Source organism: Leopardus geoffroyi, chromosome C1 (genome assembly GCF_018350155.1).
Source record: "Leopardus geoffroyi isolate Oge1 chromosome C1, O.geoffroyi_Oge1_pat1.0, whole genome shotgun sequence".
Lineage (NCBI taxonomy): Eukaryota > Metazoa > Chordata > Mammalia > Carnivora > Felidae > Leopardus > Leopardus geoffroyi.
In genome coordinates this window covers 20,975,392-20,999,330 of record NC_059328.1, presented here as the reverse complement: position 1 = coordinate 20,999,330, position 23,939 = coordinate 20,975,392, and the positions used below count along the sequence as shown (strand labels likewise).

The following is a 23,939-nucleotide window of genomic DNA, read 5'->3' as shown; positions in this document are numbered from 1 at the left end:
CAAACTTCTAATTGCCTCGTTTTGCAGTTGAGGCGAAAGGAGGCCCGAGATGACAAAAATGGCCGGGAGAGTAGCGCCCGAGCAACAACTGGGATCCCTCACTTCCGCATAGTTGCAAAACATAAAGGCCTGTTCTGATCCCCGATTGCGGGACTTCGCGAACTGAGGAGGCCTCGATTTCGGACGAGCGCGGGAGAGAACGAGGGCACGGGGTCAAGACTCGACTTCCAGGAGGCTCGTTTTGCTCTGATTATCCAAATACAAGGGGCGGGGGGAGGACGTTCGGTAACTGCCAGGGAGTTGTATTAAACCTTATTTACATATTAAGAGAAACGCACAGAATAAGATGCTCGATGAGCATTGTTTTTTGGATGAAAAATGTCCTGGAGGGGGGCGGGGCTGGTTGCGCGGGAGTCTTTGGAGGTTCATTTCCCGATCCGGCTGCCCCATCCCAGTTCACTCTGCCGACGCCGGGCAGGTGTGGCCGCGTGCTCCCCGGGGACGGGCGAGCCAGGCGGCCGGGCGCCCGAGGTCACGGCGCTAACAGCGCGCGCAGGCCCAGCAGCGCCGCGAGCAGGAGCGCGAGCCGGGGCGCGGGCGCGGCGCCAGGGGCGCGCAGGCAGGCGGCGTAAGCGTCGAAGGCCACCTCGCGCATCGCGCACACGTGCTCGGCGCTGCAGGCCGGGTCGCAGGCCTCCCTGTCGTAGCTGACCGAGTTGTAGACGTAGTAGCGCTGCAACGTGCCGGGGTCGCTGGCGATGCGGCCCAGCGCCGCGTGCATGGAGCGGGAGCCTGCGTCGGGCACCCCGTAGGCCTCGGTCAACCGGTACTCAAGCTCCCAGAGCGGGATCCCCTTTTCGTTCGCCTGGCTCAGGTTCACGAAGTAGGTCACCATGTCCTGGTGGAGGGAGGGAGGAGGGTAGGCCATGAGCAGCCGTCAGCTTCCACCCCCCAATCCTGCACCTTGCATTTGCCCCCAGACTCTTTGTAACTATGACTGCTGTTGCTGACGAGGTACCTGCACTTAATACCCGATTTCACAAATGAGGAAACTGAGTCCCAAAGAGTTTAATTATTTTGGGCATTTAGTAGCAGTGGCAGGTTTGGAATCCAGGTTGTTAACCCTGCGGCCTACTCCTGTTTTCTGTCCCAGATACACAGGAAATGTTTATAGAATTAATGGATAAAAAGCAACTTTAAAAAGTAGGATGGGGTGCCTGGCTGAACGAAGTTATGGGATTGTGGCTGCCAAGGGCTTGGGATACACTCAAGACCCCTAGGTCTCCAGCGCATCTTCAGAACTAGAATCTGGAAAGGTTTATCTGTCCTTTCCACTTAAATTTGTGGGCCTGCCTCAAGTCACTAGAAGTGGGGTAAGAGGAGCTGCTATGAATAGATGGTAACTTCCCCCTGGGCACATTACATTATTTCGTTTGGTCCTCTCCAAACCCTGTGAGGTACTGTTACTCCCATAAATGGAGGCCAAAGAGGTAAAAAAAAATTTCATGAGTGGTGGAAAACCCAGGCCTCTCTGACTCCCTCCCTGAGAAGGATGTAGAGTGTGTTGGGGGCAGGGGGGACGAGGAACCAGGCTGTGATTCCTCTGCTAAGGCCCTCTGAGTGCCTATGTGGACAACAGGCCATACTCTTGAAAGTCCTCAAAAAAAAAAAAAAAAAAAAAAAAAAGCCCTCAGACCTCTTTTCCATACACATTTGCTCTGGAATCAAGGACCTACGTTATCTCATCCAGCCCCTGGCTATAAATGTCCTCTCTCAACACCCAGATTAAATCTCTATATCCACCTCTTCCTGGGCCTGCTCCTTGAATACCCTGCTGCCTCTTCCCTGGGCACTTTTGCCTGGATAGCATCTAGACCTCCCAAAGTTAACAGGTCCCCAACCAGACTTCTGATCTTCCCTCTGAAACCTGTTCCTCGTGCAGTGATCCCATTTCAGTGAAGGACAGCTTCACTCTTCCGGGCGCTGAGGCCAGAGCCGGGACTCCTGTCTCTCACACTGTTATCCAGTCCACCGGCAAATCCTGTCTTCTCTGCCTTCGGCACACATCCAGGATCTGGGGCATCTCACCGCCCCACTGCCACACCCTGGCCCGCGGCACCGTCACCTCTCAGTGATTATTGTTGTCACCTCCTAACTGATCCCCCCCCTCCCCACCGCCATTTCTGCCCTTGCTTGCCCTTTAAGGCTGTTCTCTGAATAGCAGACGTGGCGGTTTTGTAAAATTACAAGTCGGAATATTTAGTTCTTCCGCTCCAAACCCTTCACATCCAGAGTCCCACTCATGGCTGACATGATCTGACCTCATTCTTCCCACTCTCCCTTTGTGCCTTCCTCTGCAGCCACAGACCTCCTTGCTCTTCCCTAACACACCGAGCACACTCCCACCCCAGGGCCTCTGAACTTGCTCTTTCCTCGCCTTCCCACCCTCCCCCCCATGCTCACGTGATTCCCTCCCTCAATTTACTCAGAATTCAAATGTCTCCCTATCAGTGACCCTTCCCTGCCTCACCCATCTCACAGCATACATACATACATACCCTACCGCCGGCACACTGGTCTCCTCACTCTGTTTTCTCCTTAGCGCTTCTCTCCATGCCTCACTTAACTTTCCTGATTTATTTATTGTGTGTCTCCTGTAAGAACGTCAGCTCCAGGAGAGTGGTGACTTTATTATTGTTCACTTATGTATCTCCTGAACTCAGGGCCTGGGAACCAGGGAACACGGTCGATGCTTGGTATATTTTGTTGAATAAATTAAGGAATAATATTTCTTTGCTGTTTCAACAATCACAAGCACATCCCAGGAGATGAGGGGTTGCTTGATGAGTTAGGGGCCTGCTTTGGCTGGGACCTAGTTGGTATAGGCATGAGGTGGGCAATGGGCATGAGGTCACGACTGTCGGAAGCCTTGAATACCAAGCCAGGGAGATCCAGCTTATTATCTTATGGGCACTGGGGAGCCATTGAAGGTTTTTGAGCAGGAGAGAGACAAGAAGGACTTAAAACAAAATTAGTTCCTTCCGTAGTATATAGCAGACGAGCTACAGCAGGGCAGGGCTAAAGGCAGGGAGGCCAAGTTGGAGAATGTGATCTAGGGTGAAGGGAGATTTGGGGACAAAAAACTGACCTGATTTGGTTGCAGGATTTGGAGGTGGCTCAGGGGTTCTGAACCTGAGCTCTAGAAGAAGGTAGATTCCCTGGAAGGACTTAGGCAAGGCAGTGATACATTCAGGTCCCTCCCCACCCTCCTCCTCTGGCCCCAACAGACCCAGGCAGGGCTCCTGACCTGCAGGCTCAGTGTGGCTCGGTCATATTCAAATACCCGGATGCCTGGATTGTTGGCCCCGTTGACCACTCCAGGTAAGGTGGTTTTCCATGGGGTGACCCCCGGTGTAAGGAACATGACGCTGATGGGGGCACCTTTCAGGAGAGAGACAGTGGGACTGAGAGAGGCTGGCAAGAGGAGGAGGGGGCTGGGCTGGCAGTTGCCCTCCTCGCCGAGTACCTGTATCATCATAAAACATCCGGAAGCTGTCAGTGTGGTGGTGACCGAAGAACTGCCCCGCGATGACATGATGGTGCTTCCGGACCACCTTCAAGTAGTCCTCATTGAAGCCCTCCCGGAACCAAGCTTTGTTCCGAGTCTTCTCAAAGAACCCTGGGGGCACGTGGCCAACAATGTACACCTGCACAGAAGGGGCACCCAGGAGGGGCTCAAGGATGCCCTCCCCGACCCCTCACGCCTGCCCGCCCGCCTCCCGAAAGGCAAGCAGACAGGATCAAAGGTACCCCTTGCAAAGAAGATTCCGGTACTCTGGGTACCCAGCAAAGATTTCACCTGGTATTTTCCACTGTGTGCCTTTGCCTGTGCTAAGCCTGCCACCTGGAGTACGCTTTTCTATTTTTCTATTTATGTATTTTGAGAGAGAGAGAGAGAAGCCAGGGAGGGGCAGAGCGCGAAGTAGAGAGAGAGAATCCCAAGCAGGCTCTACCCTGTCAGCGCAGAGCCCGATGACGGGCTTGATCCCACAAATCATGAGATCATGACCCGAGCCAAAATCAAGAGTCAGACGCTTGGGGCGCCTGGGTGACTCAGTCGGTTGAGCGTCCAACTTCTGCTCAGGTCACGATCTCACGGTCCGTGGGTTCCAGCCCCGCGTCGGGCTCTGTGCTGACAGCTCAGAGCCTGGAGCCTGCTTCAGATTCTGTGTCTCCCTCTCTCTCTGCCCCTCCCCTGCCCATGCTCTGTCTTTTTCTCCCTCTCTCTCAAAAATAAACAAACACCAAAAAAACAAAAAAGTCAGACGCTAACCAACCGAGCCACCCAGGTGGCCCCTAGAATATTCTTCTCTTTTTCACAGGCTGTTGTGTGGATGGAAAAAGCTGCCTCCTGGTACCAGGCTGATGAAGGACCCCTCTGTGATGGGGGCATCTTGAGTGGTTGCGTGAGTTTGTGTGGAGGCAGGAGACTCCTTCAGGAAGTGACCCCAGAGAGGTGGGAGGTGGAGGCAGGAGCTGTTACCATTTCCTTAGCTCGGGATGCATTGGTCAGCACGTCTTCCAACCACTGGAACTGCCGAGCGGGGTCAGCCATGCCCGCTGTTTGCTCATTGTTGCCGTAGTACAGGTTGGTGTTGAGGACCACGACTCGCCCAGCCCCACTCAGTCCAGGCAGCTTCTCGGCATAGAAGGCACCTAAGACGTCACAGCCAGAGAGGATCTGAAGGGACCTCTGTGCCCTCCACTCCATGCCCACCTTCTCCTGCCCTTGCGTCCTCCCTTCCCATCTTTCCCATAGGAGGGGCACGGTGAGTAAAACCAGAGGCTCTGGAGGCACCCAGCCTAGGTTCAAGTCCTGGCTCTAGCAGTTAGTAGCTGTGCAGCTTGAGAAAGTGTTTACTTCACCTCTCCGTGCCTCGGTTTCCTCCTCTCTCTAATGTGCATAACAGCAAGAAGCATTTGTCCCTCCAGATCCCCTGTCAACCCTATTCACTCAACATTCTGTCCCAGAAGCTGATCTCTGTGGACTAAACCCGCGGGCTTCTGGTTGGGTTTTCACCATTTGGAACTGAGGACAGGGAAGAGAGTAAGCCAGGGTCACCTTGTGCTGGCTGTGTCTCTGGATCGGTGGCTCTCAGCCACTGATTTTGTCCCCCCAGGAACCATTTGGCAGGGGCCGGAGACATGTTTGGTTATCACAGTGGAGGGTGTTACTGGTATCCGGTGGTTAGAGGGCTTGGATGCTGCTATGCGTCCTGCAACACACAAGACGGCCCCCACGGTGAATTATCCGGCCCGAGGTGTGAACAGTGCCAAGGGTGGGAAACCCGGCCTCAACCGGAGGTCACTGCCCCTTCCTAGGGTTTTTGGGAGGAGTCTCGGAATGTGCTGAGAGTAAGTGCCTGGCACACAGTATATGCTCAATAAACATTCATTTATGATCCTCACTAGTGCCATGGGGTGGAGCGTATGGGCACTGGAGTTGGCCATCTCTAAGCTGGCTGATCTTGGCCAAGTGACTCGACATCTTCAAGCCTCTGGCTCCTTATCCGTAAAATGGGGATAAAATCAGTACCTGTTTCACGGGGTCGTGTTGAAGACAAAATTCAATCAGACCTTGGCATACAAGTAAGTGCTTATAGCTGCAGATGGTGCTAGTACCTTCTTTGAAGAGAGCGATGGATTCGTTACTGAGCCAGGGCCTCCACAGTTCTGCTACCTGATCATAGATGCTGTTGCTCCCTGCTGGGAGCTGGTTCTTGGGGTGAAAGTCATGATTCCCCAAAGCAGCGTAGACTTTAGTACCTGGGCAGGAAAAAAGAGAAATATAAACATATTTATGTGAAAGCACTTGGTGGAGTTAGTCATTTTCAGTCCGCTAGGAGCCGTCCGCGCTAATGGAGAAACGCCGTAGCACAAATGAGGAAAATACAGAGATAAGCAGAAAACCACATTCAGTGGAATCTGGCTGAACGTTGCTCAGACCTGGGAAGGAAGAGCCGTGAGTTCTCTGATCCCAGTTCCGAACCCCATTCCCAGCATAAAGTTCCCTGGTTGGAAGGAAGCGTCAGAGGATGAGAAGAAGAAGGCTAGAAGATCTAAATAATCTTCACATCCATTATCAGCCCCTTAGCAATTTAGTGCTCCTTGTTCTTGTCGATTCCAGGTCCACTGACTTTTAGGGAAAGGGTTTGGTTCACTCGGGGAGCCTTAGGAGTTTCACTCATTCGTGAGTCAAGGGGTGTTTATCGAGCACCTCATGTAGATCTGGGAACCAGGCACCCAGTCCCCGTCCCAGGGGTCTTGCAGTGCAGTGGGGTTGACAGGTATTGAGTAATTAGAGGTGTGAGGGTGTCACAAAAAAGGGAAGAGCCACTTGCAATAGAAGCCTACAACAGGGTGGGGGGTGGAAGGAAAGGAAGGAAAGGAAAGGAAGTGGCTTGTGAATGACTCCTGTGGGGAGGGAGCCCATCAGACTCATTTCCTCCCCAGAAGTAGCCTCATTCTTGCTTTTATGTTACTTCTGTGTCTGGCAAGTAGTAGTTTCTCAATAAAAGTTTCACAATAGGGGCGCCTGGGTGGCTCGGTCGGTTAAGCGTCCGACTTCGGCTCAGGTCATGATCTCACGGTCTGTGAGTTCAAGCCCCGCGTCGGGCTCTGTGCTGACAGCTCAGAGCCTGGAGCCTGTTTCAGATTCTGTGTCTCCCTCTCTCTCTGCCCCTCCCCTGTTCATGCTCTGTCTCTCTCTGTCTCAAAAATAAAAATAAAACGTTAAAAAAAAAAAAAGTTTCATAATAAACACGGGGCACCTGGGTGGCTCAGTCGGTTAAGTGTCTTCAGCTCAGGTCATGATCTCACGGCTGTTGAGTTTGAGCCCCAGCTCGGAGCCTGGAGCCTGCTTCAGATTCTGTGCCCCTCTCTCGCTCATGCTCTGTCTCTGTCTCTGTCTCTCTCTAGAATAAATAAACATTACAAAAAAAAGTTTGACAATAAATAAAAACCCCTCTGAGCTCAGGGCAGGGTTTTGCCCTTAGCCTGGTGTTCCCCAGGGACTGACCTTGAACCAATGAGGGAGGATGGAGCCTCCAGTTTCCACTTGGGGAGATATTTTCACAGAGACTTTTTGCGCTGTAGAGCCTACAAGATCTGAAAGTGCTAAAAGGTCTGCTGAAGGAGGAGGTTGTAAAATTCCCATCAAGAATTGTTTGCAAAGGCAGAAGCCCTCACTGTACCTGCCTGGAAAACCCTCGCCTCTTTAACACAAATGCCACCAGCCTTTAAGAATCCATTTCAGGGGCACCTGGGTGGCTCGGTCAGTTGAGCATCCGACTCTTGGTTTAGGCTTCAGATCATGGTCTCACAGTCATGAGATCAAGCCCCAAGTCGGGCCCTGCACTGGGCACGGAGCCTGCTTAAGTTTCTCTCTTTTTCCCTCTCTCTCTCTCTCTGCCCCTCCCTCATGCATACTCTCTCGTGCTCTCTCAGAAAAGAAGAAGAAAAAGAAAAAAGAAGCCATTTAAAAAAATGCCCCAAACCCCACAAATCCCTGGAATTCTAAGAACAGATGAGAAGGGAGGAACTCTCTCCTTCCTTTGCTGCTTCTTTGTGCCAGGCACGGTTAGAAGCTTCTGACAAGCACAAGCTCCATGAGGGCACACCCTGGCCAAGTTCCCTCCCCCCTAGAATGGTATCTCACTCACAGTAAGAATAAGATGCTCAATAAATATTTGTTGACTCACTAAATGAGTGAGTGGATTACTTAATCCTGACAACAACCTTCTGGGCAGGTACTGTTCTTCTCCTCGTTTTGCACAGAGAGGAAACTGAGTCTCCAGGGCATTGCCCAGTGGGAACTGGCAGAGACTGAATCGGGACTGAGATCTGTTTGCCCAGCACACCTGCATTCACCACTCAGCCATGCTGAAGGAGAGGGGCCGGGGTTCACAGTGACTCCGATGGGGAACACAGGTGGCACGTGGCCGGAAGAACGCATGACACACGATGTGGATCCGAAATCCGGAGTTGCGGCCCCTTCCTCCCCTGCAGCAATTTGCTTGACTTCTCAGTGCTCCGGCTTTATTTATCAATAAAACGGAGAGTGCTTGCTTGACCTGTGTTGCTGTAATTCTCAGATAATGCCTCGGGGCGCCTGGGTGGCTCAGTCGGTTAGGCATCTGACTCTTGATTTTGACTCAGGTCCCAATCCCAGGGGTTGCGGGATCCATTTGATTTGAACTCTTCTGGTATGTTCTATTTTAACATCTCTACAGGCGGAGTGTAACTTACTGAGGCCATGAGGAAGCACTGTCGTACTTGAATCAACAGCGTTTTTGTCCTTGGCAATACATACAATATGATGCGACTTACAGTTGATAGCGTCTGGAATATTAGGAAATTCAGTAACTGTGCAAGTGTGTTATAAGCTAGAGGATCTTCTAACTTATGTTTGTGTGTTAACTCATACTTAGAAAGCATTTTCTCAGCCATCGTTCCGCTTTTATTCCCGAAGTGCGTGGGGAGCCAAGGAAAGAGGGCTCAGGGTTGGATGAGTTTGAGTCCCTCCCCGGGAACTGACTGGCTCTGAGCCGTAGGTTCCTCATCTATGCGTCCAGACAACTAGACCATGATGCATAAAATGATTCCCATCGAGGGAAGAAGGTGGCAGAAAGGTTGCCTGGAGGACAGATGTGGGGTGGCGACAGCACAGGGCCCCTCCGGGAGTGGCAGTGGCAGTGGTGGATAAGAGTGGCGCTCAGAGCTGGATTTGTGTCCTCACCCTTGCCACGTGACCTTGACCAGTTTACTTGACTCGGAGGCTCACATTTCTCACCGGGAAAGTTGAAACAGTAATAGCACGTCCCTCCAGGATTATCGCAAGGAGCTAAAGCATGTAATGTTCTTAGAACGGTGCCTGACACAGAGCACTCGATGCATAGATACGTGTAGTCACTGCTGCTGCCATATTTATTTGTATCATCATTAGCCCATATCTGGGTCCTGGGGACCCATGACTAAGGCCTTTAGAGGACGCAGCTGTACCAGAACCCGAAGGAAGGGAGTGGGGGGCTAGTGGGCTGCTCTCACGGGTCCCCGGCTGGCAGCCTGAGAGCCCGATTCAGCCCCCAGGACCTCGTGTTTGGCACAGGCTGCTTAAACACATTTTCAGGGTCCATTAGGTGAGGGATGCGGATCCCATTCTCCTTGTCATGTTCCATGGGACTGCTGCCATCATCACTCACAGCTCTGCCGGCCCTCCTGGGCTCTGAAAGCCCTAGAAGCACAAGAACATCACCTTAGCTGGAGCCCAGCATCTCCCGGAGGCCCCTGTAGCCAGGATGGTTTCAGGGCAGTGGATGGCAGCCCTGGGGCCACCGCAGGACATAGGGCTCTCTGCGAGTCCCCCTGAGACTTCCTGGGAACCGTGCCCGTATGTAACCGTAGATGCCCTGAGAAGGGGCCATGAGTCTGTGTTAAACAGGCAAGGGCAGAAGGCAGCGAAATGTCAGGCATTTCTGTTAATGGGATGCTGCGTGTAAACACAGGCCGGTGATGTCTCACATTCTTTGCAGCGTTGTTGGAAGGGAAGAGACAATCAATCGCCGTGAAGTGCCCCGCCGGGGACTTGGCCAGCAGCCAGTGCTGCCCGTGGTTGAAGGTCGCTCCTCCACATCTTGCTGCTGTTGCTCTCCCACCGTGCCGGACACTGCCTGGGGTTCCGGAACTGCTTCAGGGGAACCAATGACAGAGTCTTACCTGGAAAGACCTCTCTGATGAGCCTGGTCAGGCGGTCCACAATTGCCAGCACGGCTGCCTCTCCCAGCCTCTCATTGGGCACATGAGGTGTGTCGTCACTGGAAAACACCATCGAGCCGGTTTGGTGTGGGCAGCTCAGGAAGGGGCACGAGAAAAGGAAGGGACAGCCCAACTGTGAGAAAAGAGGCTGTGGAACTGGCCCTCAGGCATCCCCTGGGGCCAGGCTGGAGCTGGGGGTCATGCAAGACGGAGCTCAAACCTGGGCTCTGCCATTGACCTGCTGTGGGTCCCTGAGCTGGTTGCTTAACCTCTCTGAGCCTCCATTATGTCGTCTGTAAAATAGGGAAGATAATGGTACCTACTCCTAGATTTTCATGAGACTTTATTAAAGGGGGAAAAATTGTGTGTGTGTGTGTGTGTGTGTGTGCGTGTGTGTGTGTGTGTGTGTGTGTATATATATATATATATATATATATATATATATGTATATATATAGTAGACTGGTGGGACCACTTTCTGCCTTATAAAGGGCATATTTCCTGGGCAGCTCTCCTAACTTGGAAAGTCTTTTCCTTTATCTTCTTTTTTTTTTTTAAACTTCTGCTTTTTGGGGTTTTTTTCAAGCTTATTTATTTTTAGAGAGAGAGAGAGAACGTGCGTGCGTGCATAAGCAAGGAAGGAACAGAGAGAGAGAGAGAGAGAGAGAGAGAGAATGAGAATCCCAAGCAGGTTCCATGCTCCGTGCAGAGCCCAACACAGGGCTCCATCCCACGACCCTGGAATCATGACCTGAGCTGAAATCAAAGAGTCGGACACTCAACCCACTGAGCCACCCAAGCACCCTTGTTTTCCTTTCTCTTAAAAAAAAAAAATAGGGGCGCCTGGGTGGCGCAGTCGGTTAAGCGTCCGACTTCAGCCAGGTCACGATCTCGCCGTCCGTGAGTTCGAGCCCCGCGTCAGGCTCTGGGCTGATGGCTCAGAGCCTGGAGCCTGTTTCCGATTCTGTGTCTCCCTCTCTCTCTGCCCCTCCCCCGTTCATGCTCTGTCTCTCTCTGTCCCAAAAATAAATAAAAAAAAAAAAAAACGTTGAAAAAAAAATAATAATAAATACAAAATAAAATGTAGAATAGTAGCTGCTCAGTTGTAATTATTACTTAAAGAGGGAAGCTTGAGAGTTCCAGTCCCATCTTGCAGGCCCCCAGGAAGCTCGGGGTGGAAAAGTCATCTCTGAGTCCTGCTCTGTTCCCTAAAGGGTTCTCAGGAGTTTGGAGCTGGCTTCAGAGTTTAGAGTTCAAATCTACTCCACGGCAGATCCAGGACCTGCCCCAGGACCGTTCTGTCCCTCGTTCGGCTGACCTAAATTCCTGGATCCAAGTTAGAAATACACAGCAAGGCCAGGGAGCAGGGAGGAGAATGGGGAAAGGCAGGTTAGGGGATGGCTCGGAGCCCCCACAATCTAAAGCCTGAGGACCCTGCTGGACCTGACAGGGTGAGGCAGCCGCTGCCCAGGTGCCCTCCGCCCCCTCCCCACCGCCCCCCATCCCCGGAGAAGTTAAGTAGCTTAATTAATAGTACTGCTACCGTTGCTAACAGCTCACCGTGGCTTACTTTGTGCCAGGGGCTGTGTGTGACACCCACATCCCCGTGGGCTTCCCATCGATAATCCTACAATGTGAGTTCTATTGTTAGTCCTGTTGGACAGATAAAGAATCCAGGCACAGAGAGGTGGAGAATCCTGCCCAAGTGTATAGAGCAAGAAAGTGGTGGAGCCAGGGTCTGAGTTTAGTCAGACTGGCTCCAGGGTCCACGCTTACACTCATCACACCCTGCTGCATTCCTGACACCCTCCTCAGGGCTGCAAGAGGAACCTCTCGGCCCTGTCTTCCCCAGGGACAGGCCAGGGGTCCAGAGTCATCAGAACAAAGTTCCTTTTTTATTTGTCCCAGTTTGGAGGATCTCATTCTTTCTTTTAGAAAACACTTGCAGTTTCTTGGGGCGCCTGGGTGGCTCAGGCCGTTAAGCGTCCGACTTCCGGCTCAGGTCATGATCTCACGGCTCAGGGGTTCGAGCCCCGAGTAGGGCTCTGTGCTGGCAGCTCAGAGCCTGAAGCCTGCTTCGGATTTCTGTGCCTCGTTCTCTCTCTGCCCCTCCTCCACTCATGTTCTGCCTTTCTCCCTCTCAAAACTAAATAAACAGGGGCGCCTGGGTGGCTCAGTCAGTTGAGCGTTCCACTTCGGCTCAGGTCATGATCTCACGGTTCCTGGGTTCGAGCCCCGCATCGGGATCTCTGCCGACCGCTCAGAGCCTGGAGCCTGCTTTGGATTCTGTGTCTCCCTCTCTGCTACTCCCCCACTCACACTCTGTCTCTCTCTCTCAAAAATAAATAAACATTAAAAAAACAATTAAAAAGAAAACAAAACTAAATAAAAAAAGAAAGAAAGAAAGAAGGAAAGAAAACACTTCCAGTTTCTACAGATTACCCCTAAGGGATGGCAAGTTGCCCAGGGAAGTCAAACTTTTTAGAAATTGAATTATAAAAGGTCCCAGAGGTTTCCCGGAAACATCCTGTTTCTGTTAAAGGGTCAGAATTTCCCAAAGTAGTCACCTTTTCCAGAGGGCTCACGTCTTTCAGAATGTTGCACGTCCCTCCCACAGCTCCTCTTCAGAGAATTCAGAGCAGAGGCTCCCGGAGCCAGATGCCTCTTGGGAGCAAGAGTTCAAGGTCATGGCTTAAAGCTCACTCTCTTCTTAGACTGATTCCTGAGCTGCCCAGGACTGCCCTGAGACACTGCCACATTTCTTGTTTGTTGTTGTTTTTTAAGTTTATTTATTTATTTATGTTGAGAGAGAGTGTGCAAGCAGGGGAGGGGCAGAGAGAAAGGGAGAGAGAGAATCCCAAGTAGGCTCCATGCTCAGTGTGGAGCCTGACATGGGGCTTGATCTCACGACTGCAAGATCACCACCTGAGCCGATATGAAGAGTTGGACGCTTACCCGACTGAGCCACCCAGACGCCACGACCCTGTCACATTTCTTAAGTGTCTAGTTTCCCCCCCCCCCCCCACCAACCACAGGGTCCATCTGAGGGTCATTCCTGGTCACTCCCATGCCACACTAAAGGACAGCTGAGGGCATCATGGGTTTGATCCTGCCCTGTAGAAGTGTCCATTGAGGCTGAAAGAGGGAGCAAGAGGTCAGAGCTCCTGCCAGCCTTCTTCGCCAGCTCCCTGGATACCACTTCCTGTGAGAAGTCCTCCCCGATCCTGCCAGATGGAATCAGGTGCCCTGCGAAGCTCCCGCATCCCCCAGTGACCCTCTCTCCTTGCTGGGATACGGTGATTCAGTGGACTCGTCTGCATCGCCCCAAGACCGTGAGCTCCTTGAAGGCCAGTCCAGGTCTTATCATCTCAGCTCCCCAAGTGTCTACCCCGGGGGGCTGAACACAAGTCAGGCTGACCTACCAAGGGAGGGAGAAAGGAGCCGGTGAGCGAAGGGTGGACCTCGAGTGACAAGGACCGCCAGTGCTAAGGGAAGTTGGAGGACTCACGGCAGCGTCCTTGGATAAGAAGCAGAAATGGAGTCTGGCTGAGCTGAAATCACCCCACGCGCTATCTTCGGGCGGAACAGTCTGACCAGTGAGAACCCTCCAGGGCCAGGGCGGCCAGGACGCTTGGTCCCAATGCCAGACCACTCTCAGGCTCTCTGATGCGGTTGGAAGGAGCAGGGTTCGGAGCCCATGGCCAAGAAAGAATTCTTGAGACCTCTTCGGTGCAAAAAGGGTGGTTTTCTTAGGGTACAGGGACAGGACCTGTGGGCAAAAACAGCTGCACTGGGGTTGTGAGGAGCGACTGGTCATATAAGATTTTCTATCCTATGGAGGAGAGGGTGATGTTAGGGCTCCAAGAAATTGAGTTATAGGTTTCTGGGGGGAAGTGGGGTCTGATTATTGATAAGATTGCTTTTTTTCTTACAAAACATAAAGCCAGGGGCTCCCGGCTGACTCAGTCGGTTAAGTGTCCGACTTCGGCTCAGATCACAGTCTCACGGTTCGTGAATTCGAGCCCCGCATCGGGCTCTGTGCCGATAGCTTGGAGCTCGGAGCCTGCTTCGGATTCTGTGTCTCCCTCTCTCTCTGCCCCTCCCCTGCTCGCACTCTGTCTCTCTCTGTCTCTCTCAAAAGTAAACATTAGGGGTGCCTGGGTGGTGCAGTCGGTTGAGCGTCCGACTTCAGCCAGGTCACGATCTCGCGGTCCGGGAGTTCGAGCCCCGCGTCAGGCTCTGGGCTGATGGCTCAGAGCCTGGAGCCTGTTTCCGATTCTGTGTCTCCCTCTCTCTCTGCCCCTCCCCCGTTCATGCTCTGTCTCTCTCTGTCCCAAAAATAAATAAACGTTGGGAAAAAAAATTAAAAAAAAAAAAAGTAAACATTAAAGATTTTTTAAAAAATAAAAAACAAAATAAATCATTAAAACAGTTGCAAACTGATGGAGACCCATGTCCCGCATGACTGTGATCTCTATCAGTTAACCACTTGCTTTTTCCTTTCCCTTTCCTTCATTCTGGGACAGCCAGGAGCCTGAGAATGTCACACATATACCACCTGGGGGCAGGAATAGGGTTCTGGGGTGTTACCTTGTGCTCTGTCCTCAGCTTGCCTTTTGCTCCCTCCTCACCTCTACCTTCTTCCCTCCCTGCATTTGGATCTCTAGGGTTTGGAGTCCCTAAACACCAGTGGGAGTGGCCCCAGTGTTTGTCCACCTGACTTAAAATCCAGGAACTCTTGGGGCGCCTGGGTGGCTCAGTCCGTTGAGCATCCAACTCTTGATATTGGCTCAGGTCATGATCCCAGAGTTGTGGGATCAAGCCCCAGCACTCTGCACGGAGTGTGGAGCCTGCTTGGGATTCTCTCTCTCTCTCTCTCTCTCTCTCTCTCTCCCTCTCTGTCCCTCTCCCCCACTCACATGAGTACAGGGATTCTCTCTCTCTCTCCCTCTCTCTCAAATAAAAAATTAAAAAAAAAAAAAACCCAATAGCTGTCCACATACCCAGGTGTGCCATTGACTGTCCCCAGCCTCAGAGTGAGCTGCGTTCTGCTAAGTCTGGGAGACACAGAGTCAAGGGCACAAATTTTGGGATCAGCCAGGCCAAGAGTCCTTTGAGCAAGGTGCGTAACTTTGAGCTTTAGGTTCGTAGACTCTGAATCAGGGCTGGTGAGAGGACAAATGGAGATAGTGTGGGGAGGGTGCCAGGCCGGCAGGTGAAGGCTAGTTCTTGTGACTGCTCTCACCCGGTCCAGAGGATGAAGTCTGGCTTGGGCTCGATCTCCTTCATGGCATAGATGGAGGAGTTGATGAGGACCCAGGGAGAGTCGCAGAGGTAGTCACCCCAGGGGCCTGCATTGGGCACCGGCTGGGAGCCAGCTGATGGGCACACCTGGAGGGGGTCTTCAGATACCTTGTAGTCAGGGTCAAGGTGCAGGTCCGAGATGTGCCAGAACTTCCCTGCAGAGGAAAGGAGACCCTCTTCAATGCTGGTCCCTCCCTGAGCCTGGATGGCAAAGACGCCCAGGGGTACCCTGGGCTGGGAGAGAGCAAGCTGTAAATGTGAAATGAAGTTTCCTCTGAAGCCAGCGTTCAGAGAAAAAGAGCCACAGGTCTGACTTTGCCCAGGGAGGCACTGAGAGTAGGAGAGAAAGAGACTGGCTCTGTCCCTGCCCTGTGACCTTTGACCTTCCCCATCTCCCCACCTCAGGGGACCCAGCAGCAGCGTGAAGGATTGGGCTTCGTGACCCTCAAAGAATCCTTTGGGAGTTAGTTCTAAGCAGAGTGACTGTTTTAAAGCAAAGTTTGGGTAGGGGCACCTGGGTGGCTCAGTCGGTTGAGCGTCCAGCGTCAGCTCAGGTCATGATCTCGCGGTTTGTGAGTTCGAGCCCTGCATCGGGCTCTGTGCTGCCAGCTCAGAGCCTTGGAGCCTGCTTCCGATCCTGTGTCTCCCTCTCTCTCTGCCCCTCCCCCACTCATGCTCTGTCTGTCTCTCTCTCTCCTTCAAAAATAAATAAAAATATTAAAAAAAAAAAAAAAGAGCAAACTTTGGGGAGTGTCATGGATAAGCACTCAGGCTCTGGAGCCACATAAAAGCTGTGTGACCTTGGGTGAGTTGCTTCACCTTTCTGAGCCCAGAACCAGAGGCAGATCTTCTCAGGCTCCAGAGAAATACAGACGAAAATCTGAGCTGGGAGGAAGTTTACACACCAATTGCCTTGTAAGATCTTGCTAATTAGCGAAAGCCTGGGGGACATGTGTGGAGATGCAGCTCAGCAGTGCTGGGCGAGAAAAGAAGGAATGTTCCTTCAGATTGGGCCGAGTTTCTGGTGTGTGTACTTAGTGGCTCTGGATGCAGCTGGGAGTGGCCCTGAAGTGGTCAACTGAAACCTGGTCTCAGCCAACTAAGGGCGGCTGAGATGCCAGAAAACCTCTTGGTGTGAGGGGAGCCTGGCTGGCTCAGGCGGTAGATAGAGATACTCTTGATCTTGGGGTTGTAAATGAGTCCCGTGTTGGGTACATAGATTCCTTAAAAATAAAACCTCAAAAAAAAAAAATCTCTCGGTGCGATCGAGAGAAAGGAGTCCCAACAAAGAAAACGAGCTACACGGGGCGGAATTTGTCATCTGTACCCAGCACAACACAGTGGATAAGTAGTTTCGAGGAGGCTTATGGAACAGGTTTGGCCTCTGCCCTAAAGCCTATGTTTTGGCTAAAACCAGGGTGAGGCCTGGAATTTCCTCACCCTCCACCATTGCTGCCGCTTCCTCCTCCATTTCCTGTGTCATTTAATGCCAATAGTCGTACCCCCACCCCCACCCCCGCCCTGCCCCCAGCCCAGGAAATTGGGTCAGCCTGGGAGCCCCAGCTTCTGCAGCTTTCATGGTTGGATGGCCGGGGCACCACCCAAGCCACAGGGCATTCAGTGTGGCTCTAGGAGAGGTCCGAAGGTCAAGTCCAGCCCCTGATCCTCTCTCTCTATGACTTCTCACCTCTCCTTATCTAAACCTGGTCCCAGGAAAGGATCAGAAGCTTACTTATACTAAGGTGCAAAGGACTGATTAAATCTTGATCCCTCCCAAGGTCATTACATAGTCACAGGTACAGTTGACCCTTGGACAGTGCAGGTTAGGGGCACCGACCCTCCCTCAGTCACAAATCTGTGCATAACTATGACTCCCTCAAAACTTAACTACTAATAGCCTACTGTTGACCCCAGAAGCCTTACTGATAACATAAACAGTTTATAAACACTTATTTTGTATGTTATATATATATATATATATGATATACTGTATTGGTACAATAAAGTAAGCTAGAGAAAAAGTGTTATTAAGAAAATCATAAGGAAGAGGAAATACTGTATCGAAAAATCTGTATGTAAGTGGACCTACAGTTCGCACTTGTGCTCTTCAAGGGTCACCTATATTGATCACCACCCCCATTTTGCAGATAAGGAAACTAAGGCTCAGAGGTCAACCTGCCTGAGATCACACGGTAAATGGTGGAGGTCCTGCGTCTCTTGATTCTCTCCCAGGAAGATGTGATTGCTAACAGGGTAAAACCGGTGCCTTTTTATTTTAGATATGTCTTTTTGTAGTCTTTTGCAGTCTATGCCTGCATGTTTATTCTTTACCCAAACTGAGAGTCTTTGTTTCTAATGGGGGCAATTTAAACTTGTTACACAGGCCATGACTGCATGTGAAATCACTCCTACAGAGACAAAATCCCAAGCCAGAGGAAAGAAACTGCCCCGTTTCAACTAGTAAATGGGCAGAGTTGGTAGGCTTTCCTGAGCCCCTGCACAGAGACTGAAGGGGGGGTCACATCCGCTTCCAGGGCGGAGACAGGGCTGACCGGGTCGGATGCAGTGAGAGGCCCTTTGCCCTTCTCTCTGGAGCGTGATCCCCCCCCCCCCCCCCCCCGCCCCGCCCAAGACCATGCAGAGACCACTCCCCTGCCTCAAGCCGGCTCTTTTCCGCTAACCATCAACAGGGAGCAGATCTGCCCTTTTGATGTCATCCCTCAAAGAACTCAGTGAAAGTTGCTTCACTTCAGAAACTCCAGTCTGCTGACAGGCTCACGGGTCAGCTGTTGGTTTCTCTCTTCCCACAAGCTCCCTTCCCATGAGCTCTGGTCTAGTCAGAGTGTAGAACCGAAACTCCTTCCAGCCTCCCTGGCATTCCTCGTGGTGTGTGTGTGTGTGTGTGTGTGTGTGTGTACATGCACGTGCCCCAGAGGCCTGACTCCAGGAGAGGCCAGGATGGTGGAAGGAATGGCGTAGAGAGCAGGGGGCTCCACCTCCTTGGGCTCTGGTGTCTTCACTGTGGAAGTAAATCACACAGACCTCACACAAAAGAACTCACCCCACTCTTTCGCCTCGTAGGGCCTCTTTCTGGCTTCTTTCTGGCTTCTCTGCGGCCTTCCCCAGTCTTCCCCAGGTCATTGCCCGCATGGCTGCTTTGTCCTCCTCATTCAGGCCTCAGCCCAAGGGTCACCACCTCAAAGAAGCCTTCCTTGACTACCTTTTCTCAAGTTCCATCCCCCACCACCCGTCTGGTCACTAGTTATCGCCTCCCTCCGTTTTATTTTCTTCAGAACACTCTCACATAACGAAATGAGCTTATCGACTTGTGTATCATCCACCTTCCCTGTCTACTCTGTCAGTTCCGTGAGAGATGCAGCCTGTCTTGTTCATCTCTGTGTCCTCAGCACCTCGAACGGTGCCTGGGATGTGGAAGATGCCCGAATAGATGTTCAGTCGGTGAGCAAGGCTGCGAGGAAGATGATGGGACCAGTGAGACTCAAAGAATGTTAGCCAGGTGCCCTTTACGTGCTCATCTCATTTCATCCTTGCCGCCATTCTGTGAGGTGGGATTCTTATGCCCGTTTCACAGATGAGGAAACTGAGGCTCAAACCCAGCCCTCTCTGACTCCCAAGCTGAGGCCCAATGTTGACTCGGAGGCTCCAACAGATGGCTTTTATAAAACATGTATGTTGCCCCCAAAAGGGTGGAAACCACAGGCTTCTATGGAATTAGCCACAGACTGTGAGGAATTAAGGTCTAATTAAAGTGTCATGGAGGGGCGCCTGGGTGTCTCAGTCGGTTAAGCATCCAACTCTTGATGCTTGGATGGCACCCGGCCATGTGGTGGACAAGCCAGCCTGTGCTCATTCCCTGGGCCACTCTGCCCCTCAGGCCTCAGTTTTTCTTCTCTTCTGGAACCTCTGTTTCCTCAAACATAAGATGAGAATATTGCACAAAGGTTATCCGAGGGCCCTGCCAGTTCTAATGCTATTATTAGTGTGTATAACCCACACCACAAGATGATCGTGGTCCCTATTTTAGTCCTTTGTTTTTGACCCTAAGCATCGACCCCAAACATTTCCATTATAATTCCTCCTCTGGAAACCGAGGCCCTCCAAAACACAGAGGGTTCCCTGGTTAAATCCAACATTTAGGACCCCTTGTGTTAAGTACATAAATTGCTCTCTCTTCATGACAGCCCCCTAGGCTTACTCTTGAGGGAAATGTTTTCCTACCATGCTAACCCACACTGAAAGAGACTGTTTCTCTGCAATTAGAAACTGAAGGATAGGGGCGCCTGGGTGGCTCAGTGGGTTGAGCATCCGACTCTTGATTTCAGCTCAGGTCATGATCCCAGGGTCATGGGATCAAGTCCCGCATGGGGCTCTGTGCTGAGCATGGAACCTGTTTAGGATTCTCTCCCTCTCTCTCCCTCTCTCCCTCTCCCCCTCTCCCCCGCTCATGCACTCTCTCGCTCTCTAAAATAAAAATAAAAGAGTGTGTCTCTACCATTTATTTTTTAAAAAATGAAGCTGAAAGACAAGGCCGTGCTGCACGGGGGCTACATGGGAGGAGACAGAGCCAGGGAGCAGGCACCCCACCCAAGCTCTTCGCTAAGGAAGGTGCAAGCAGGAACCCCACAGTTCAAGACAGAGCAGGTATGATTGCTCTCCGATTGGGTGTCTCAAAGTTCTCCTGCACTTGAGGAAAGATTTGGACTCTGAAAAAACCTAGTGGTACTGTGGAATTCTTTTAAAATTTCATTTTGGGGGCACCTGGGTGGCTCAGTCACTTAAGCATCTGACTCTTTGTATCAGCTCACGTCATGATCTCACGGTTTCGTGGGTTCAAGACCCACTTCCGGCCCCGCTCTGGCAGTGTGGAGTCTGCTTGGGATTCTCTGTCCCCCCACCCTCTCTCTCTGCCCCTCCCCCATTTGTGCTGTCTCTGTCTCTCAAAATAAATAAATACGCTTAAAAAATAAAATAAAATGTAATTTTGTTTTTATTTTTTTTTTTTTTTCAACGTTTATTTATTTTTGGGACAGAGAGAGACAGAGCATGAACGGGGGAGGGGCAGAGAGAGAGGGAGACATAGAATCGGAAACAGGCTCCAGGCTCTGAGCCATCAGCCCAGAGCCCGACGCGGGGCTCGAACTCACGGACCGCGAGATCGTGACCTGGCTGAAGTCGGACGCTTAACCGACTGCGCCACCCAGGCGCCCCAAGTAATTTTGTTTTTAAAGTATAGATGTATACATTCCAGAAAGTTTGGAGAAAAGAGAAAAAAAAATAGTACCTATAAAACCCACCATCCCAAGAGGACCCTTCCAAGGGCATACTGTGTAAGGCAGCTGAATACGGACTTGGTCTTGCCACTTCCTAGCTGTGGGACCTTGGGCGAGTGTTGAGCCTCCTCTGAGTCTCAATTTTCTTATCCGCAAAATGGGTATAATGGTAATAGTACCTGCTTTATAGGGTCTATAAAAACCAAATGAGGTTTTTCTTCTCTCATTTTTCAAGTGGGTTTTGAAAGGACAGCTGATAAGCCACTAGCATCAGCCTGGCCCCTCCTAAGTCTCAGAAAATAAATGTTAGCTCTCTTGGCTCTTCGCTTTAGTGTCTCTTTGTTTTGACATAGCATTATTTTATAAACAGAGTGATGTTGTACTGCTTAGGTTCATGTCCCAACTCGGACATTTACTACATGTGTAACCTTGGGTTGGTCATTTAACTTCTCTGAGGCTCCGTGACCTTGATAATCCCTACCTGACAAGGCTGTTGTGAGGGTATTATGTAAAAATTTCAGCAGTGCCTGGCATACAAGTACTTGATAAATATCCCTATTGTTCTCGGTTTTGCTGTGACGCCTTAAAACTTTTCCACCGGGTGGTTTTTTCCACAATCTCTTCAGCTATTCCATTACTGCCGTCAGCATTTTTCATTACCATAAACAATGTTGCAATGAACATCTTAGTGCCTTTGTGGGGCGGGGAGATCCATTTTAGCCACTAGGACTCTGGGCTGTGGGGTGCCCACTGGCATTTGGATTTCCAAGAAAGCATATTTAAAAGTGAAAGAGGGGCGCCTGGGTGGCTCAGTCGGGTGCTTGAGCGTCTGACTTCAGCTCAGGTCATGATCTCACCATTCATGGGTTCGAGCCCGGTGTTGGGCTCTGTGCTGACAGCTCAGAGCCTGGAGCCTGCTTCCAGTTCTGTGTCTCCTTCTCTCTCAGCCGTTCCCCCATTCGTTCTCTCTCTCTCTCTCTCTCTCTCTCTCTCTCTCGCTCTCCCTCTCTGTCTCTCTCTCAAAAATGAACATTAAAACACTTTCAAAAAGAAAAGAAAAGAAAAGTGAAAGAGCGAGAGAGTGAGAGATCCTTGCAACCATTCCTGCCCTCCAGTCAGACTGGCAGGGCCCGGAGTCCCCCAGCAGGGTCGAAGGAGGACTGCCACTCAGCGTCTCCTGGACACGTTGCCCTCACAGGGAATGACCCACTGTCAGCGCTCATCCCAGCGACACTTCCTCCTTGAGGTCAGAGCTTTTAGAGCTAAGTCCCTCTCAGGCGTTTCGCTCTGGTCTCCGGCCCCAGGCCCCGTGCTCCTCCTCGCTGGCCTCTGGGATGCGGCCACACCAGCAGAGTGCTTTGCCAGGGCTCCCAGCTGCTCCTGGGTAGTGTCTGGGGACATGCACTGACCAGGGAAGCACCTAGCAGCTCCAGCCTGGGAGAACTGAGCTCCACCGAGCAAGCCACCAGCAGAGCCCTGACCCCTTTCAGCCTCAGTTTCTGCAGCTACAGAAAGGGTGGAGGGTCACCGCTAAGGTCCCATCCGAGGACTCCTGGAAAGGGCAATCTAGGATCGTAAGGAAAATTCCAAGTCCAGCCGGCCCACTGACTCCTCTTCCACCGCATGGAAATCCTTAACGGGCATCCCCAACTGGACACATCCCTCATCAACCTGCCACCCCCTCCTGCTGCACCTCAGCCAATGACAACTCGGTCCTCACAGCTGCTGAGACAAAAATCTTGGAGTCACCCCAGAGTCCTTCTGTCACCCCCACCATCTGCCAGCAAGTTTTGTCCAGAATCACACCGTCTCCAACCACCCCTGCTCCTACCGCCCCGGGGAGCCTCCACCTCCTCTCACGGGACGATGGCAACAGCCCCCCATGGGTTTGGCTGCTTCTCTTTTTACCAGGGAGCCCAGGACTGAGGGAGTGTCCAGGTCACTGAACTTCCGGTGCTAAAACTAGGCAAGTCTCGGGCACACTGAGACCCTGCCTTTACCCCACTGCTGTCTCCTCTCAACATGCAGCCCAGGGAGCCTTTTAAACTTACACAAGACAGGGACACCTGGGTGGCTCAGTCGGTTGAGCATCCGACTTCAGCTCAGCTCATGATCTCATGGTTCATGGGTTCGAGCCCCATGTCAGGCTCTGTGCTGACAGCTCAGAGCCTGGAGCCTGCTTTGGATTCTGTGTCTCCCTCTCTTTCTGCCCCTCCCCCGCTCATGCTCTGTCTCTCTCTGTCTCAAAAATAAATATAAACATTAAAAAATTTTCTTTTAAACCTACACAAGTCAGGTCACCCCACAGCTCTCCCCAAACCCTCTAATGATGTCCCATTCTACCCTGAGTCCTCACATTGTCTACATGCTTATATGTGAGCTGACGCCAGCGCCCAGCGCCCTCCCTCCCCCCACCATGCCCCCAACTTCATCTCTCCCACTCACCTTGCCTACTCTGCCCCAGCCACTCTGGCCCCATGCTCGTCCTCATATGCATCACCTGAGCGTCAGGCTCAGGACCTGTGTGCTTTGTGAGCTCCCTTACTGGAATGTTCTCCTGGATGTCCATATGGCTCTCTCCCTCACTGCTTCAGGTCTCTACCCAAATGTCACTTCCTGGCCACTCGTAAGTACCCCCATCCCCCACTCCCACCCCTTTATTCTGCTTTATTATTCGCCATAACACTTATCTCCTAGAAGACCATGCATTTACTTGTTCGTGTGTCTTTTGGTCTGTTTCTCCCCAGGTGAAGGGCTGCTTCACTAGGGCTCGGCTTTGTTCCTTTTCCTTTCTGTCCCATTCCTGGTTCCTAGAATAGCGCATGATATGCAAATGGCCCTTAACCAACGTTTGCCGAATGAATTCATGAATCTGCCCGCCACCTTCTGCCTCTACCAGATGGCTGGCTCTTATGTGCCCACATCTCTTAGTGAAGCCGGTGTCCCTCCCCTGGCCAGCCCTGGCCTCCACTTCAAATCTTCAGGCCCAAAGAGCAGCCCCTTCCCACCCGCACTGACTCTCTCCCAGGCCTCCCTGCCCTAGCTTCCTGCCTTGCTATTTTTAGCAACATTTTCAGCTTTCTGTGAGCAGTCCCCAGCAGCCAGGATGGAGTTCATAGTACAAAACAAAGGCATCAAAGGCATTTGCAGCACCTACCTGGTTCAGCCCTGGTGACTCCCCAGCGGGCCAAGAAAATCAGCAGCTTGAACAGCCTCATCTTTGGGACTCGCCTCGTCTTTAGGGCTCACTTCACGGGAGCCACAGGACTCCCCCGAATCTGTGACTGAAACTGCAGGCTTCCTAACTAGATGTTGTTGGCCATGGGCCTGAGCAGAAGTTCCCGTCCTGTTTCCCTGTGTGCCTAGTCATCCAAGGCACTGCCTCCTCTGGCTTTTCTGCCTTTGCCTCGAAGGGCGTGAGCGGGGCTTGCCCAGGAAGATGCACCAGCCAGGCCTTTGAACTCTGAGGGGTAGAAAGCCACACCTGTCCTGCCTGTCAGTCCAGCCAGTAACTGGATTCTCCGGGAAACTC

General features: G+C 51.8%; 1 protein-coding gene across 4 annotated transcripts; it reads right to left on the bottom strand.

Annotated features, from left to right (window-relative positions):
• Nucleotides 1-342: 342 nt before the first annotated feature.
• On the bottom strand, nucleotides 343-23,939 carry SMPDL3B (sphingomyelin phosphodiesterase acid like 3B). Of its 4 annotated transcripts, XM_045476284.1 has the most exons (9): nucleotides 23,565-23,938; nucleotides 18,178-18,585; nucleotides 15,058-15,271; nucleotides 9,775-9,872; nucleotides 5,683-5,826; nucleotides 4,544-4,716; nucleotides 3,527-3,707; nucleotides 3,308-3,441; nucleotides 343-898 (listed from the first exon to the last, which is right to left on the bottom strand). In XM_045476284.1, the coding sequence occupies exons 3-9, from the start codon at nucleotides 15,099-15,101 to the stop codon at nucleotides 533-535; spliced, it is 1,140 nt and encodes a 379-aa protein (XP_045332240.1). In that variant the 5' UTR covers nucleotides 15,102-15,271; nucleotides 18,178-18,585; nucleotides 23,565-23,938; the 3' UTR covers nucleotides 343-532. The 4 variants fall into 4 exon arrangements, with proteins under 4 accessions (XP_045332240.1, XP_045332238.1, XP_045332239.1 ...); XM_045476282.1 differs by lacking the exon at nucleotides 18,178-18,585 and having other exon boundaries at nucleotides 23,565-23,934; XM_045476283.1 differs by lacking the exons at nucleotides 3,527-3,707; nucleotides 18,178-18,585 and having other exon boundaries at nucleotides 3,308-3,526; nucleotides 23,565-23,939.

What these genes read in the sequence shown, in the direction of transcription:
- SMPDL3B (XM_045476282.1), bottom strand. Translation starts at nt 23,625, where the DNA reads ATGAGGCTGTTCAAGCTGCTGATTTTCTTGGCCCGCTGGGGAGTCACC. An exon ending in CATCAGAGAGGTCTTTCCAG is followed by an intron (nt 5,827 to 9,774) that starts GTAAGACTCTGT and finishes TTTCCTGCCCAG; the next exon opens with GTACTAAAGTCTACGCTGCT. An exon ending in CATCCCGAGCTAAGGAAATG is followed by an intron (nt 3,708 to 4,543) that starts GTAACAGCTCCT and finishes CCTTCTGTGCAG; the next exon opens with GTGTACATTGTTGGCCACGT.